The 19393-nt window shown below is 35.4% G+C and overlaps 1 protein-coding gene across 1 annotated transcript in view; it reads right to left on the minus strand.

Annotated features, from left to right (window-relative positions):
• ARHGAP15 (Rho GTPase activating protein 15) overlaps nucleotides 1–19393 on the minus strand; it is a 621892-nt gene that overhangs the window by 294659 nt on the left and 307840 nt on the right. Inside the window, exons 7-8 of the mRNA XM_082658330.1 lie at nucleotides 10249–10347; nucleotides 8858–8987 (exon numbers count right to left, since the gene is read on the minus strand). Of these exons, the coding sequence (XP_082514456.1) occupies nucleotides 8858–8987; nucleotides 10249–10347 (229 nt within the window). The remainder of the gene's footprint in view (nucleotides 1–8857; nucleotides 8988–10248; nucleotides 10348–19393) is intronic.

Here is a 19393-nt window from a genome sequence, read left to right on the forward strand (position 1 = left end):
GCTTTGTTAACAGAAACTAACACGGTATTGTGAAGCAATTATACTCCAATAAAGATCTATTAAAAAAATAGAAGGCTAGAATGCATGATAGAAAGATACTGAGAGGACAGTAACTTTAAGCAAAGGGATTAGGCTTTTCTCTTTTCTCTCCCCAAAATCTTAGTCACTTTTATCCTCATTGAATGATAAAACACTTACTTATACATGACTTTGCTAGGTACAGTACATGAGACCTGCAAAAATATACCATTGCTTTGAGATTTACAGTTCTAAGAGAAAACTAAGAGAGACATACAAATAGTGACCTTAAAATACCAAACCAGTACAAGTAGTCAGGATGAAGAAATAATCCATTATTGTTCCTAAAAATGTTTCAGCAATTTTATCTTCATTTTTAGCACAGAATGAGAAGTACATTGATAATGGCCATTTGAATATCCTCATCCATTCATTCACTAATTTAACACTGCAAATTTTGAGTACTCTCAAATATCATCAAGCCACTCTGATAGTTGCAGATAAAGGTAAACTAGAGTTCTCTTTAGAGTCTGGCAGTCTAGTGGACAGACAAACAGACATGGATAATTAGCTTGTTGTAACACACACTTTGGCCACTGCAATGGTAGAGATATGCACTGAGTACTAAGGATCTCCTAACTCACCACAGAGGTTTGGGAAAGCTTTTTGGAGGAGGTGTGGCTTGAGCTGAGTTGAAAAGGATGTTAATTTAGCAAAGAGAAGACACTGATTTAAATATAAACATCAGCACAGAGTAGCATGCATCAGGGATTATAACTGTCATTTTCCTGGAACATAAATCATGGGTCAGAGAGAGGTGGGAAAAAAACTGGAGAAGGGGACTCAGTGATAGCTTTCTATTGAGGAACTTGGACTTGAGCCATTCCAAATGCAGTAATTTAATTAGAAATTGTTCTTAACCTTTGACTTCAGTTTGGAGGTCACCATCTCTGACGGCACTATCCCAGTCCTACATTTTGTATTTAGCCATCACATCTCCTTTTTTACCTCTATTTTTTTAGGCCAATTGATTTTGTATACAAAAAGGGTATATTTACATTACTGAAATTGGGTAGCAGGAGTATTTAGGTTCTATTTAAATAACCAGAGAAAGATGAATTGGCAGACTGATTTACCATTCTCCAGACATTCATAAGCCATTTCTTGAAGGAAGCTAAGAGTCCTAATGTTATAGATCACATTTTATTGCATTTCGATGGAAAGAGCTGGTACTTTTGGATACAACTCATACTTTGGGAGGAAAGCAATACCTGATTTTCCTTACATGGATGTGGGCTTTACTATGAGTAATGAGAAATAAACTTATTTTCCAAGAAAATCTCATCGATTATACATGTTTACAGTTAAATGTTTTCCCTAAGCATACTTTTGGGCCTATTTGGGACACCCAAATAAATGCATTAAAAATCAAATTATTTTTTTTTTAGGATTTTGAAGAAAAATAGCATTATTCCCGCACTCCAGAAACAAAAAGGAGTATACCAAATAAATTCTGTACACAGAAAGAGTTGATCATTTGCATTCAAAAGAATGCTTTTTTCTGCACAAGGATTCACTGTAAGAATGCTTTAAATATCATGTTTAGCTAAGATACTTTAAACTTGATATGACACCAGTAAACAAATATCATATACCTAACTTTACAAGAAAATATTAATATATGCCCATTCTAGGGTCATGGAATAAAGAGAGGAGAAACTTTCAGAGGAGATCAAAGGACATTTTCTTCTATTGTTTACAATCACAGTAGTGTATTCATGCTAAGGAAGTATTGCTGGAGAGTTACAGCAAACAGCCCTCTGGATCTGGCCTATTATTGAAAGAAAGATGCCATTTGACCTAATGAAATCAGAAATTGATTAAATGCAGTTCATCTAAGGGGAAATATGGTCAGGGAGTTACTGCCAGGGTCAAGAGGAGATGCGGTGATCTAGTGCTTGAGTGCTGATAGGGTTAGATAGACTTTCAGAGTAGCTGATGCTACAAGATACATGACAATGGACACTGAAAGGTCAGAGAGCGAGATCAACCCCTTAGATGGGAAGGAAGAGATTAATCAGAACATCCTTTGCTCAGCTTATAACTAAGTCCTCTTATCCAATGATTCACGGAGAACTGAATGTTTTGAAGAGACTGTAATCTATGGGTCCCAGGAAACTTGAATTGCTGCTAACTGTCTTGGAAACACATGTCAGAACAATTGCTGTGGTCACACAGTGCCTCAGTGAAGCCCTGGAACCTTCGTGAATAATACTGGTTTTTGTTTTTTTGTTTTTTTTAATTAAATAATACTGTTTTGACAAAGTAATTCAGATGTCTGATTATCAAGTGTGCATTTAATCTTTGCTGTTTGTTTGTTTGTTTTTCTCATAATGTTTAACTCTTCCAGCTTTGGCAATGTAAATTTTCTTTTAAAACTTTTCATTTTTTTCTTCACCAAACTGGAATATTTTGAAATAAAGAACTCCCTTAACCTGTGGGAAACAATCAAGAAGAGAGCTGACACTCACCGTTCCTTAGATATTGTGTCTTAAATGTCAGCTACGAACTGGCATTTTCTATTGGCACTTGCCATCTACCTCTACAAGGATTAAATCATGTGTTGCTGCAGCTGCTGACTTTCAACACCCCCTGAAAGGAGTTCAGGTGGAGAGCAGAAATGAGGCACTCTGTGCTCTGAGAAACACTGGCAGAACAGGTCTTCAGATAGTTAGATATTTTCAGAAGCCAATTTTATGACCCCAATTCTTGTATCTCTTCATATCTGGAAAAGTGCTAAAATCCTTCATGGTGACCTCTGCTCCTTGTGACTAGCAGTAACCTGCACGGGACTAGCAGAAACTGTCTGTAAAAAATATGTGCTTGATTGCATGTATTCCCCTTCACCAAAATCACATATGTACTGACCTTGCCCCCTGCCTGCCTCTGTGAAGCAGTTTCTCAGAGCTATCTGGGATGCTGTCTCCCGGGCTGCAGTCCTCATTTTGTCCCAAATAAAACTCTCACATTGTGCGTTTTTTTTTAAGTCAACATAACTATAGTAAAACAAATTTATTTTTATTTTCACACTTCAGTTCAATAGTTTATTTTTCTCAGGTGGGTATTGAATGAAACTGGTGCCAGGGTACCAATATTGATTTTAGTGGGAAAAAAAAGAATCAGATAATTGACCACCTTATCTGAATCTGGATCTTTCTGACAACACGTTCACCCATAATATTCTACACAACTATTATGATTTTTTTCGTGTGTGTCCAGGTAAGAGCTTTTCTGTTTCTTCAGAGCTATATATAATTTCTTTGTGCAATTTTAATATTGTTTTCATTTTCTTGGCAGATGGCTTATTCATCTTACTATTTTCATGCATTGGCAAGATTAGGCTGTTTTATACAAAATTCTTAATAAGAAGAAACTTTAACATATGTATTTATATGACTCTCCAGAACAGGCCTCACAATATGTTTTGAACAATTGCTAATTACATATTCATCCAGGAAACTAGTATGACTTTTCCATTTCGGATAATAATGAACATTTGAATAAATTTTGTTAATTATATAGTTACCAGAAAGGTCACAATAGTCACAAGAAAAAATATATTGGCTTTTGGAGAAAAAGTAGGAAAACAGTGATTTATCAATGTTTTACATTTAAAGAGGTCTTAATGTAACTCATACTCAGAAAATTTGACTTTTCTCTTAAAATTTTCAAATTACAATTAGAAAATGTATATATTCTTTTATTGAATTGTGAACATGAGTAATGCCTTATTGTGTATGTGTGTGTATATGTGTGTATATACTCCAGTTTTTGATTGTGAAACTTTCAAACATACAGAAAACAACAGCATCATGATCACTCCTATAGATACCACCTAGATTCAACAAATGTTAACATTTGGGACAATGCCAGACTAATCTCTCATTACATACATGTCTTACAAAGAACATCTGACCTTGCTGAGGACTCACTTCCCCACCCATGCTGCAAAAACTTCCTCTCCAGTCCTTCATTCTCTCCTTTTCTGACTATTTCTTCTGGCTTGGAGGCCTTGCATTCCCTCCTTGCCATCACTGGGGATTTTCAGGGTCCAGGAATCTCCTGGCCAAAGCCATTCTGAGAATCCTGATTGCATTGGTGGAGTTGGTGTAAGGGTGGGGGGAGGAGAAAAAGGGAAACCAGATGGAAAGCAATGCTACTGGGAAGGCAGAGCTCCTAGGACAGAGGTGCAACAAACTCAAAATGAACTGTTCCCTAGAAACAACATTCAAAATGATTGCATAAGATTCAAGTGTGCTTTTGTGGCTAGTACATGGTTTCCTTACAAAAGTGTGTTGAGGTCTAAGCCACCAGTTTACAATTGGATTTTGAGAAGTTAGTCTACATACAGTTGTGGATGGCCAGTATTATAATTATTTAGATTAGCACAAAAATTAACTGTCTTCTCTATCACACTTGTTTTCACTTGGCATGACCATTATTACTTTGCAGGCAAATTTTTAAACAAAAATAACACTAAAGTTTCACAAGCATTTTCATTTTCTGCACTGTATAAATATCTCAATCCAATTTTTCCATTCTTATCTTTATTCCTGTAGCCTTGTACCTACGTTCTTGTTACATACATCACTAAGGAGCTGTGGAATTAGGAAATCCATATCTAAAATACTTTTAGGATTTCACCCAGAATACATTTGGTTTTTATGATGCTTTCATCAAAAGACAGTTAATAGGAAACCCATTTCCTTTCGGTTCTATTACTTTTGATTTTATTCTTCTAACTTATGTTCATTTGGGGGTGCTTATTTATAATGCTAAGTAACAATTTTGTATAAACTTATTCAAGATTTCCATACATGGATTTACAGCTTAGCAATTGATTAGCATGAGATATACTACTCCTACAGCATAATCTAAATACAAAAATAATTTTTAAAAGTTTGAAGTACAGATGTGTGGAGCCAGGAATTTTAGTGGTGTGGCTTCAGATATATCTATTAATGAAAAATAATAAATACATGAATGAGGGAATAAACTAGAGGTATGGCTAAAGCAATGGTGAAATGGCTAGATGCTGAATCCTTTCCATCAACTGGAGTTTCTTAATGAACTGCTCTTCTGGGCATAAATGAATCAAGAGTATTTCTTGGCTCCCTTGTGCTAGTTCCTGGTGTGCTGCTCCCAAGAATGCCCTGGCTGCCATTTTCACCTAGGGAGTCGCCAGGGAAAAGACCAGCTGCTCATATTCAGATTTTTGCAGCCATAACTCCCATATCCAGTTCTGGCTCCTTTCCCCTATTTCCTCTACACTCAGAGAGAAGATGTCAAGTATATATGCCTTGCTCCAGTCTTCTATCAGACACCACCCTTGGCTCATGCCCTAGTTTGCTGCCATCTGCTTGGGGACATAGAGGGCAATAATAAGAGCTCCTACTTATTGAGTGCCTGCTGTGAGCTAAGTATTTACATATCTAATTTCACATTCTCACTTGATCCTGCAAGGACAGTATTAGATCCATTTTTATAGATCTAGAAAGTAAAGCTCAGAAAAGTTCAGAAAGCTCTCCAAGGTTTCTTGGATTTATATTTGAGCTTTTCCTCTTTGCCATCAGTGGAAGACGCTTCTCTTTCCTCGGAAAAATATGTTAGCATTTTCTTTGACTGACTCTCCACTTTCCATAACAGCCCTCCCTGGAGAGCTGCTCTCCCACTCTCATCCCATGCTGGTGTCCTGAATTTCCCACAGTGATTTGGCCCTTACATTGAATTTTCTGGCTTCTTGTCTGTTAGACTCAACTGATATCTTAAAATATCTGATTAGTACTTAATAGTGTTGGCAGGTTAGAATCATATTTTAAAAAGGAAAGTATATTTAAGCACTTAACTTTCTGATTCACTCACTGAAAGTACATATTTTTGTTCCCATGTTATACAGAGAAACTGGACAATGAAATGACCACCTGTTAGCTGCTAATGATGTTCACATGCCTTTAAAAAAAGTAATTCTGGCTTTATCTGTCTACAATCTTGGCGACAAAACTCGTGGGAACATCAAGGGCACAGGAAGCCAAAGGCAGCAAACTGACAATAAAGTTTGTTCTTAGACTGCTAATAAGGAAGGAGACACTGTGACTCTCTAACTCCACATAATTATTTAATCTCAAGAGGGTGACATAAAACCGAATTCATGCTTTAAAAACCTAAGTTTGGGTGCTCAAATCTGGGACTGAGATCAGAGGGGTTTCACAGAGCGTATTTCCTACTTGAAAAAATATTTTAAAAAGCATCAAATATAAAATATGCCAATCACTATTTTAAATGCATAGCTAATTTGATATTGTGTGGGTGGGTCAATCATTATGCCTTTCAAATGAAAATGAATATGTAAATACCGAAGGAACTTCATTCAAAGTATTAGATGGATATTAACTGTATCCTACGTTGCAAAAAATATACTAGTCCTAAAAAAGGCTTACAACTATAAATATCCACCAAAATACAGTAAGGAAGCATTTTCTAAAATTAGGGCTAGCAGTAAAGATTAAACGACCCTTTTAGTTTAACAGTGAAATCAAAGTCCAAAGGCAACATCTGGTTTTAATTCTTTTGCTAATATGTTTTTGGGTCCCTATTTAAGTTTATTGATTTATATGGATCTCATCTTTAATGTAATATTTCCACCCAAGGCCAAGGTTGATATAAACTAAGTTTACCTTTTATTTGTTCATTTCACTATAGTGTGATGGTTAAAAGCACAGACTCTAATATCGGTTTGCTTGGGTTTGAAACTTGTCTCCATAACTTGCTTTTTGTACAAGTTGCTCAGTTTCCTCATCTATAAAATAGGGTTAATAATGGTACCTATGTCATTGGGTTAGTAGAAGGATTAAGTAAATCAATATAAGACAAGCACTTAGAACAATGCCTGAACAGTAAGTACTCAGTATTTGCTAGCTATCATTACTTTTTAACTGCAAAGAAAAAGGTGAATATGAGGTCATTATACAGTTAAATACATTTTGAAATGAATAGAATGAATTATATGTCTCTTTCCTTGTCTTTAGACAGGATCGAATTTAAGCCCAAAATAGACAAATAACTGTCTCTCCCAGTTAAAAATAAATTCTAAAGAGAAGCGGCTGGTATTCTACCTGTAGGAATTTTTTTCCCCAGTATGGTCTGAAAACATTTCAAGTGACTATTGCTGAATACAAAATCCATTTACCTCAATGTTTCTCACACACACTTTTATAAACCTTTATTTTCTCCTGAGCTTTAGGCTTCAGAAATGTGCCAAGGTCTCCTCCAAACCAGCAATTATATCTGAGATTCCAGAGCTACTGCTCATTGCCTCATGCATCCTTTTATATCCACTACAAATGTTTATGTAGTTAACATTAATTATGTACTCACAGGTGAATTCTAATTCTAAAATCTTATGTCTGATCCCATATGAAGTCAAGAGGGACAATGACCAGGAATTCAAGAGAAATCTTCAAATGAGATAACTTCAAACTGTACCATCATATGGAAAACTTTTAAAAATGGCATTGTTTATCTTCCACAAATAATTTGGAAAGCACCATACAGTTCAAGACACTAACATTGATAATTTTAAGCTCTAAGTTAACACAACTGCTACCTAAATAATGTACCTAACAGTTGTTGAAACTATGGTATGGTTCTTTGAATAATGACAGTTTTGAAAGGGTGCTCTTACTCAAAGCTGTCATGCTGTTTCTAGATTTGGGTTCCTAATAATTTAGATTTGGAAGATATAGTATCACATATAAATAGTTTCCCTCTTTCTTGTCATGTGGGTGAATGTACATGTACATTTATGTATAAATATGTATAATACTCTCTAATGCACACAAATATGTGTATCTACACATATGGTCATCTAGCATATTTACTCATATACATATGTAGATAAGGAGATATTCCATAATCAGCCTTTCTCTACTTACTGAGTTCTCCTTAAGTTCAAAAAGCTAGGATATAACTACACTGATCTTCGGTCAGAGGGAAATTGCAGAAAAAATGGTGATTCAGAAGATTCAGTGTAGGTAGACAGATGATGCAAGAAAGGTATTATAATTTACAAGACTTTGGGAAATTGTTTTTCTCTAATTCCATAGATATCTACTTGTTCTTTTAGGAAGCTGAGACTCATGTCAACTCTGTGAGATATGCACGACACTTTTTCATAACTTCCTGTATTGAGGAATAATCAGAGTGAAGAAGGTTAAGAGATATGCTCAAGGTCACTATATAAGTGGACAGACTGGTCCTTTTCATTTCAAATTCATTTCTTTCAGAATATTAGAAATAGATGTGACCTTGGAGGACATCTAATCCACAGTCCACATTTCTAAATCTTTCTGGTGGTCTAAAAGTGTAGAAAGTTGCATAGTCTGTTGGTTTATGTTGAGCCAACTATGCTGGTCACTCATATATCTTTTAACGTATGGAAATCAAATAGTCAGCTTACCAAGGTTTGGAGACACTTGACATTTCCCACTCTCAAAATCAATCACCAATCTGAACGCCATGGTTATTACTCAGAGATTCAGAGGTTTGCTGTAAGCAGAGACCATGACCTTGGAACAATTATTTTTTCAAAAGGCATTACCAACAATGACGCATGCAAAGCGCCCAGACTGCCCTCCAGTGCATGAATCCCTGGCCAGAAAATGGCTACGAATCTTCCATGAGTAGTATGAGTTTGGCTCAAATCTCATTTCAATGCATTTATATTTCATAAGCACTGCATTTAAACAGAGTTAAAATGAGCAAGTCAAAAGAAAATACTTACTTAAAGATTTCCTGTTCTCTGGTTTCTGTTCTTTTATATCACTATCATAGTGACTTAGTAGTTCAGTACTGGAGGATCTCTGAATCTTAAATAATTCCAGGTTTCTTGAAGGACTACTTGGATCCTTTGGCTGGAAATGACAATTAGATGGGATAATTTTACAAGGAAGAAAAAATGCACTGAATAGTTCTGTGATCTATTTTGCTGTTAAAGAGAAGTTTGAAATAAGATAATTATTTTGGAATAGGGCCCCTAAGCTAAGCTCAATTTTCAAATTTAATAATGATATATATATATATATATACACACACACACACACACATATACATATATATATATAAAACTTACTAAATGCTGTGCATACCCCAAGCACTCCGTGCATTAACTCAATCATCACAGTAATCCTATGAGGTAGGTATTATTATTATTATCCTTATTTTCCAGACAAGGAGACTGAAGCCAAAAGAGATAAGTAATTTGCCTAAGGCCACACAGCTAGTAAATGATAGAACCTGGATTCAAACTTTCAAATGCAGGAAGTTTGACTCCAGAGTCCACTCTTAATGACAACAGCAATCTGTGTGTGTGTGTGTGTGCGTGAGTACTCATGTGTGCCTGGATAAGGGAACTATATTGATGATGGGGAAAAGTCAATTTGTTATTTTATTTTTTAAAGTTTTGATCCCAAAGTTATATAATGGAAGTGTGTGATTAAATCACAGTAAAATTACACAAAAATGTTGTAGTTTTTGTATACATTATTAAAAACGCTCAAGAATATTTTCTTCTCAAGATTTTGCACATATTAGTGTCCTAAAATAAGACGTTTGGTCGAGAAACAGTATAAAATGAGTAGTTTTAAATAATTTGACTCTTTTAAGAACATACTCTAAATGTGTGAATTTAGGGTAATTTCATGAAGTTCTAGATACATAATTTTCATGAGAAGAACAATCTAGCTTAGCTGGAAGAACAATGAAAATCAATACAAAGGGTTATTGTTTACTGGTATTATAACAGTGAGTATGGGCTTAAATACATTGATATTTATTTTCAAGAATATGTATTATAGATTGCATAAACTGAAAATGTGAAAATTCAGTAGTTATTAAGTTCTTGTGTGCTTTTCACAGACTTCAGTGAATGAACGTCTGTGTTATTTCAGGAAAAAAATGAATGCACTGTGTTTTTGAAAGAGAGAAATCAAATGACATTTAGTTCCACAAATCCTCTCTACTGAAAATGGTTTTCGTGGACTATTTAAACTTAAAATAACTTACTAACTCTCAATTCATAGGATCTACTTAAATGCATCTGTGCTTATGCCTAAGCAATAGATTTAAATGACTACATTCTAATTAATAAAGGTAACAGCCAAAACAAATACATACCAATCTGTCAATTGCATTTTTGATAGCGTTGAACCAATCCAATATGATGAAGTCAATATCTGACTGCAGAAGGAACTCAGTTCCTGATACTGTTGTGATCTAAAAAAAAAAAAGTTGAGAGGTAAGCAAACCATATAAAATAAAATAGATCTCTTACATTAAAAAATATATACTTTTTTAAAAAACACACTTTAATACACTCAGATATTTTCTTGTATTCCAGTAATTGTCTTTCTGGAAACTGGGAGACTAGGATCATTTTGAACTGCTCTCTATAAACGATTTTTTCATGTCATAACAAATATATTATTGTTTTAATAATAGAACAATTAACTCAGAGTAGGCCTAAAGCTGAATTACTCCAACTCATGGAGAAAGGAAGCCAGGAAGTTCAGAATAATGCAGACAGTATCCACTTAAGTCAGAACCTCAGAAAAATGCACTCGGGTGTGTCAGAATTCATTCTGCACTTTTGGCTCTTTCCTGTTTGTCTCTTTCAAATCAAATAGTATCTCTATATTTGTTTTCATTTTATGGAGGGCACTAAAACAGATTATTTACCAAAGAGACTAATGCAGACTTTTCTGAAAGGTCATTCTAACGAATAACATTTGGCTACTTCTACTTTCCTATCATAAAGACCTATAGGAAAGCAATAAAGGACCAATTTCCCCACAAAGGGAGTACATTAGAATAAAAGTTCATTTACATATTTGAACCTCTCATGGAGAGTACTTATCAAATGAACATTCCTGTTCCAGACTCTTAGGGCTGTTAAGTAGTTGGCAATATTTAGCATGCAACTATACGTTTTTCATTGCAGGGAATCTTTTTCTCCCTGGAATTGTGAGAGAAGAATGTGGCCCTATAGAAAACAGAGCAATGCTCTTGATTTCACACATAAAGGACTACTTAGACAAGAATTTGATTAGAGTGGGTGTGGACACGCTCTTCGTATTAAGCTATCAATCTGAACTGTGAAGATTTTCCCTTTGTATTGTTGACTTTTTGTTTCAACAGGAAGATGAACATTTCCCAACTACTGTCACACATCAAGCAAAGCTTCAGAGGTTTAGAGGACTGACATTTCAAAATACTCAGTCAGGAGCTAGTCACCTCTTCTCAGCCTTACTTCCTCTAAATAGGAGGTAAATGCTGAAACGTGGCACAAGTTCAGAAAATCACAAATCATGCTACAAAATGTCTCTGTAATTCTATCATTAAAGTGACAATTATTACCCCAAATAGCTCACTCTGAAGGTTTCAGTGATTCTTATGGCAACATTTAATGACAATAATCCTGGAGTTTTAAAGCAATCTTTGATTACACACATACATATATATTCATTTGCATTGATTTTTAGAAAAAACTATTTAGAGATGCAACATTAATCAGTGCTGCAATGCAACCATTCTTGAGTGAGTTGGATTCCAACTTTTTACAATTGTAAGAAAAGGAACTATTCAAAGTACATTCAAATTATGAGAAGTGAAAGATTAGAAAATAAGAGGAATTTAATTATCCACACTAGCGTTTGACAGATTACCAGGGCCCATCACTCTTTTTTTTTTTTTTTTTTTTTTCGGTACGTGGGCCTCTCACTGTTGTGGCCTCTCCCATTGCGGAGCACAGGCTCCAGACGCGCAGGCTCAGCGGCCATGGCTCACGGGTCCAGCCGCTCCGTGGCATGTGGGATCTTCCCGGACCGGGGCACGAACCCGTGTCCCCTGCATCGGCAGGCGGACTCTCAACCACTGTGCCACCAGGGAAGCCCTATCACTCTTTTTTTCTAAGTAAAATTGCGTGCAAGAGTCGGGATGGCTCAAAATAGCCTCCAAATAGTCCTCTGTTTTATGTATCTAGTAAAAGACAGTTAAGCTGATGTTTGCTTAATTATCTGAACACACTTACAATGGTCTTTACTTACATAAAGTTCCAAATATTTACTTTATAAAGTGCTGCCACAGAAATAGTCATCTAAAAATATAAGGTCACTTCTAACTAACGCAAGAAAACTAGTAATGTCCTTGACCTCTACCTTCATCCTAATCTGAAGGTAAATATTTTGATTAAGAATGTATTATATAATGTTACGATTTGTTAACATACACAAAGAAAAATCAATTAGCCCAAAGGCAGTGTACAACCTATTTCTCTGTCATTATAAATAAACCATTATTAAAATTATAAAAAGGAACATTTTCGAAGTACCAGAAACAAACATATTCTGAGGGTTTAGGAAAGAGCCAGCATGGTTCAGTTTTCAGTCTAGTAAATTCAAACAGTGATAAAATGTAAGTACTTCAGCAGTGCATTTGCAGTTTTGGTGCATGCTACACATGCAAAGGGGCTCTTTACTCCTAACACAACCAAGAGCAAAATGTACTTTAAAAGTTTCTTTGTCCAAATATATTACTGCATTAATTGTACATAACCAGTGATTTATGAATTCATTTTGAGAAGCTGGATCAGAGAACTATGTGAATGCAATTCATTCAAAACATGCTATCAGAAAGATACAGTTTACATCCTTTTCTTGGTCTTCCCACTAATCTTTCAAGTTACTAGGCAGTCTGGAGAAGTCTGCTACTGCTCTCTACAGTTTAAATGCATCCACTTCTTAATTACAGTCAGTAATTGACTGTTCTGCCCCATTCCAATCACTCACAGGAAAGCAGTTTCAAAGTCTTTGGCTGGTAAAACACATTTAATTCAGGTTTCTCAATCCACTTTTTTAACATTACCTCTTTAGGTTTTCTGATAAATGGTTTGCTGAATCATACTTGCACTTTGAACAATCAAATTTTCAACACTCTTAAAAAAAAAGATATCAGTAAATGTTAGCTTTGACTAAATGTTTGATTATCTCCTGATGACACTATAGAGTGATATAGAACTGATAACAGACATAAAAGATTTGATATTAAGCCAGGCTAATGTATTCTTTCTGTATCGTGCTTTGTCTAACTGACAGATGCTGGAATACGGTAGATGAAGGAAGAACTTACAGAAAAGATGGGTTTAGGCAAGAGCTGTTGGTCTACACTTTGCTTCAAAGCCTACTTTAGACAAATGCCTCTTGAAATCCCTTATCTCCACTAAGTTGTATTTTGAAGGGATATATCCTGGCACCAAAGCCGTCTCAATGAAATTTTCTGGTGTTGTCAAGAATAGATGTATTTAAATACCTGTCAGGAAATTTGCCTGAAACTTTTTCTCGCTAAATAATGACCACCTGAATTCTTGCTGGTAGTAAGTGTATGCCTAAGAAATTATATAAGCATATCAACTGGGCAACACGCAGAACAGACACATTCCTCAAGACTCTGGTGTTAATTCTGCAATAATTTCCCTGGGCTAGGGACATAACTTAGTCTGTGTCCTTGTTAGGGCTCCTCTGAAGATGAAAGCAGGTACATCCCAACTCCAAACTTCACTGATTAGAGACAAGGAGAGAAGAAATTTGTTTTCTAACCTTTAATTAACAAATGGAGTATAGTTATGCTAATTTAAAGCTGCTTAAAGGACTTTTAATGAGTAGGGTTTATGTTTAAGTATTGCCCTTTTCAATATTGTCAATTAAGTACTGCTCTTGTCAAAATGCATTCTGGCGGTTAGTCTTTCCCCTGTTGGATGTTCACTTAAATGAGAAATTAATACGTAGGATGGTATTTATATTATTAACATTTTCCATACTTTGGTTTACCAGAATAGAAACAAAAAATTTTCAGAACATCACTTTTTTTTTCCTGATTTTAAGACATTAAATTTACTGTGGAGAATTTAGAAAAACTAAAGATAATGAAAAAACAAATTAAAACTATTCATAGCTCCATAGAGGAAACATTATAGACATATTACTTTAGTTATTTTTCAGTCTTTTATAAATAATAACCAAATGTATGTGATAATGATCAATGAACAACTTTACGTTATAGATGCCTCATCAGTAAAACATATTTGATGGTTAAATATTGTCGGCTACTTCCATTCCAGTTGACCTCAAATGAATGTTGGGAGACTATCAAAGGTGCTAGAGTTAACAAGTGACACGTGTTCCCCTCTTTGATAGTAACAACTTACCTACTGCAGAATAAACCCCACACATAATTTTAGTTCAGGAGAATGAGAAGATGTATTTCTCACCGAACATCTCCCTAATCATCAATAAGGACTGATTAAACATCTATTAAGTGCAAGGCGCATTGTTAGAAGCTAAGAATACACAACTCTCACCCTCAAGAGCTCACAATCTGTTTGGATAAACAGGACATATGAGTATAAGGATAAATAACAATAGAAAATGGCTTATACTAAGTCCCAATGTGAGTGGCACAGACAATGCTCATGCCAAGATTTCAGAGGAGGGAGTAATTACTGCAGACACATTTGTATCATGGAATTATATATAAACTATTGGTCATGATATGTTATTCTTTAAAGGTTGACTTTATCAGAACTTTAGTATACTAAGGATATGAATACTACCACTTGGTATGCAAAGTGATAACAGCTTTAATGATCTCAAAGCACATATTAAACATTCTTCAAATGCAGCTTTCTTCCACTATCATAAAGTAATTTTGCAAATGAAGAAAATGAAGCAAATGAGGAAAATGAGAATGCCATTCTATCAAATTGGCATCACTTTAAATGACAGAATTAAGAGATTACAAAGATCTTGATTTCTAGTTCACTAGTTCTTAGCAAACAGTTGTATACCAGTCAAGGACTCTGCATATGGGAAAAGGACCATGATGATTTGGTTTCAGTTGTGAAATTTGGAATATAGATCTTAGACAAAAGTTGCTTGTTTCTTTACTGTTATGCTAAAGATAGCACAATTTTCAAACATCAACCAATATTGTTTCTCAGATGTTTTCTTTCTTTCTTTTTTTTTTCCCTCAAAAACAGCTACTATCCTGCTACGAAAAAAAAATATATCTAAAACAGAATTGGAGCACCCAAAAAACTCTTTGAGATTCTAGAAAGAACTAAAACAATCCTATGTTTGAACTAAGTATCTTTCACATTTTGCTTAGGATCAAACTTTGATGATGAGCCTAAGGAGGGTTTATTCCATCTTAATAAAGTTGAAACTGTATATAGGAAATGTGTAATAAAATATGCCAGATATCCAAAGAGCCTTGAAAAATGTTAAATCGTGTGTCTACAGTGATTCTACAAGTAAGCAGATTACCCATTTAAGAGGAATGGAATTTAATTGCTACTATATTTGGAGACACTTTGGACTTCTTGATGAAACCATTATGTTTAAATTAAATTAAGTAGATATAAAAAGTTATGTCAAAGTATAGCAAATTCATTTGAAGTGAAAATAATTTTTCTACTAATTTTGGTTGTATCTTTATTTAATTCTAATAGCATAAGAAATATATATCTTGTCCACATCATAGTGAGATGTCAAGACCTAAAATTGAAGCAATAATGCTTTGAAAAAACCCCTCAGATTAACATTTTTTTTTCATCTTGCATCACACTCCACATTTGATATGGACGTTGTCATGGTTATACTAATAGTTAAATTACTTGGTCTCAAAGGTGTTTATGACCACCAAAGAAATTACATTATCAAGCTGCATGTCTGTCTCAAATTACAATCTGGTTTGTGTAACTCCTAACATTTTTCTTAACATGTCGAGCAAAGTTAACATAAAACTGAGGGTAAAATATCAGTTAGAAGTAAAAGGTCTTCAATTTGTCTTTCCAAAAATGTTACTTGTTAAAACATTTTGTGAGAAAGTATCTGCCTTGTGTTCCCAATGTTGCTAGATGTTAAGTAAATATATGCTGATTAGAAAAAAAAAGTTGCTTTGGCAACTCTCTTATTAAAATGCATTTGTAACCCCCATCTGTCATGAAAGTTTTGAAAAGTTTGTTTACTTTGGATAGCAGCCTTATCCTAGCAAACAATGATAGCAGTCTTCAGAAGTCGGGTGAGGAACAAGCCACTAGGGATCCATTTTCGTTTTAATTGGCACACACAAACACTTTTCTGGTCTGTCAAGAAGATCAAGCTAATATGCATGGAGGGTGTTATATTCTCAGCTTTGGGGACCAGTAAAGCTCCCTTTATTTAAGTAATTTAAATGATAGACTGCAAAAACTTTGCAAGTCAGAAAAATGTTTTATACTTTCTTAGGGAATATTTGTTTTAAGCAACGGAAAATGTTCTACATATCTAAAGATGTTGAACCTTATGTTATAATTACCCTGTTTCTTCTGACTCTGAGAAATGTTCTAAAATCCACACGCTACTAAATGAGCCTGGCCACCAAAGGATCCTGTGTATCCACAACTCCCTTTGTGTTAACAAACGTGAGTTCATTAGTTTCGAGAGGTTTATTGGATATGTTTTCAATGTGTTTGGGGTTGATTGATTTGCATGTACATTTACTGGAACCCTCAGTGGTGTCATCATATCAAAATAACCTGCTCATGTAAGCAATTTCTTATTTAATGGAAAGTAAACAAATGTTGGGCAATATACACGACAGATTTTAAGTGTGTTCTGAAATCCAAGGTTTAAGGTCAAACTTTCAAGAAACAGTGTTTTTTAACTGAAATTGAGCTGTACCTTTGACACTCAAATAATTTGGTCCCTGCATTCCTACAACACAGATTTGTTCTGCGTAATAAAACTGGTCCCGTAGTGAACATTCACACCCTGAATCACTTGCCCACTCTACCTTTCTGTTTATGAATGAAATACCCAAACTCAAACAAAGAAAAAAGAAAAACAAAACTCGTGTTCATTCTTTTACCTGTAGTAAAATACTTTAACTACTGAGAAACAGTCTTCTCAATATTCATCAAAGAATACTATCCAAGTAATTAGTAGATAGTTTAGCAGTTTCTACACGTTTGCAGTCAGCTACACCAAAACTTTTGCCTGTGGTGCTCATATGAAAAACAACTGAAAAAGTGACTAATCGAAGCAGTTGGTGTATAAAGATATCAGCTTAGAGTTTTATTGCTGTTAATGTTAATTTTTAAACTTGGGGAGAGCAACTGCCTCTAGGTAAACTCATCATCCCAGGGCTCGTGTTCGCTGGTACCCACCACTCAATCCCTGCCAACCACAGATCGGCTTCTAGCTTGAGCTATGTTCACTGTGCAAAATTACTCATTTAGTCACATGACATTTGGGAATCTGCTGTTCCCACTATTTTCAAATTGGAATGGTTGTCACTATTTCTGTGTTTACTTAAGAAATGCCCAATTTAAAGTTTCTTACCAAATATAAAAGTATAACAAACACAAAATTTCCCTTTTCCCAAGGTACACCAAATTGCTATCGTTCAATTTTTTTGATTCATGGATAAACATTATATGTGTTTATAATTTTAATGAAAAGTCATGTATACTGTTATGGAATTTTAATGTATTTAACTATGTATACTACCATCATCTTCCACATGGATTTAATGACAATATCTTTTTGTCTCCCCACCATCTCATCTATGTTTTCCCTTCCAATCCATGCTCCATATTGTAGCCATAGTGATCTTTCTGAAATTTGGATCTGATCATCCCATTCCTCTGCTTGATATCATTCTGAGATTCCCCACAGCTGTACACTGCAGTGCAAATAAAACCTTTAATTCAGGCTGCCAGACCCTGTGTGCTCTGCCATCTACCTGCTCTGCAGCCCCCCTGTTCCACATTTTCCTCTGCACCTCTACAATCCAGCCATATTGATTTTTTTCTTTTTTTTTTTGTCCAGCTGTCCCATACTAATTCTTATTTCTTCCCTCAGAGTAGGTTGTTTCCCTTGTGCAGAACCTTGTGCCTTCCTCTATGATATTATTCAAATCAATTTAGATGTCAGCTTTTCAGGAAAGCGTTCTCTGAAATAGATGTTCCTCCTAAGTGCTTCTGTGATATCCTGCTTCTATTTCATCATAGGACATACTGCTCTCCATTGCAGTTCCCTATTGATTTCTCTATTCCTCCCACTACACTATAATTACTCTGAAGCCAAGGGCAATTGTCTATCCAGTATATGGCTGCACAACCCACACCTAAGGGGCACTAAGTAAGTAATATATAGGTGAGCTATATCTACCTTATACGTTTCACTGAATGCATTACATCCTATTGTTTGATATGCCATAGCATACAGTATTTAACTCATCCTCCATTGTAATAGAATTTTGAAAGTTAAAATACCATTGTGTACTGTCAGGCAACGTAAGTAGTTTATTTGGATATCTACTAATAACACTTGTTTTTTTTGGCGGTACGCGGGCCTCTCACTGCTGTGGCCCCTCCGGTCACGGAGCACGGGCTCCGGACGCGCAGGCTCAGCGGCCATGGCTCACGGGCCCAGCCGCTCCGCGGCACGTGGGATCTTCCCGGACCGGGGCACGAAGCCGTGTCCCCTGCATCGGCAGGCGGACTCTCAACCACTGCGCCACCAGGGAAGCGCCCTGATAACACTTTTTATCAGAGTAGAGTAGGCAATCCATTTTGAAGACTGGGAACAACAATCTGAAACTATGTTTTCCCATCAGTCAATAAGCCCTAGACGTCAGACAATAGGACTAAACGTGGAGGGACTCAGGAAGCACCAAAAGTGGGTCTGTATTTCAATGCATATTGCTAGAATAGAATGTTCTTGATTATATTCCAAAGCATGTGTTTTGCAGGGGTAATCTATACTAGATCATCCAAGAATCTCGCCCTATGTGTGGATCTTTCTAATTGAGCGTTGACAATACTCAAAACTGGATACAGTTGAAGATTTTCGAGAGTTAATCCTAAGGTTAATGGGTCAAGCCTTTAGAGAACCTCAGTGATGCAAAAGTGCTCATTGCTGGTCCATCAATGTTGCAGCCATTATGTTCAGTAAAGCATTATCAACATTAATAAACAAGCAAACTTTTTATTTAGAAGTATTAGTTAATTTAAGATACAGTGACTTAAGTAGAAATAGGTATTGTTGCCCCTAGTTTATTACTCACACATGTCTTCTGTTAATAAGTGCTGACATTGCACAACAAGGATGAAAGATGTTGAAGTATGTATCTTTATGCTATTGTAACATATTTGGCCATGATTATGAGTATTTATAAAACATTCAAGAATTGTTCCATGTCTACTTACATTAATGAGAACACC

This window comes from Grampus griseus (assembly GCF_964374135.1).
Source record: "Grampus griseus genome assembly, chromosome: 7".
NCBI lineage: Eukaryota > Metazoa > Chordata > Mammalia > Artiodactyla > Delphinidae > Grampus > Grampus griseus.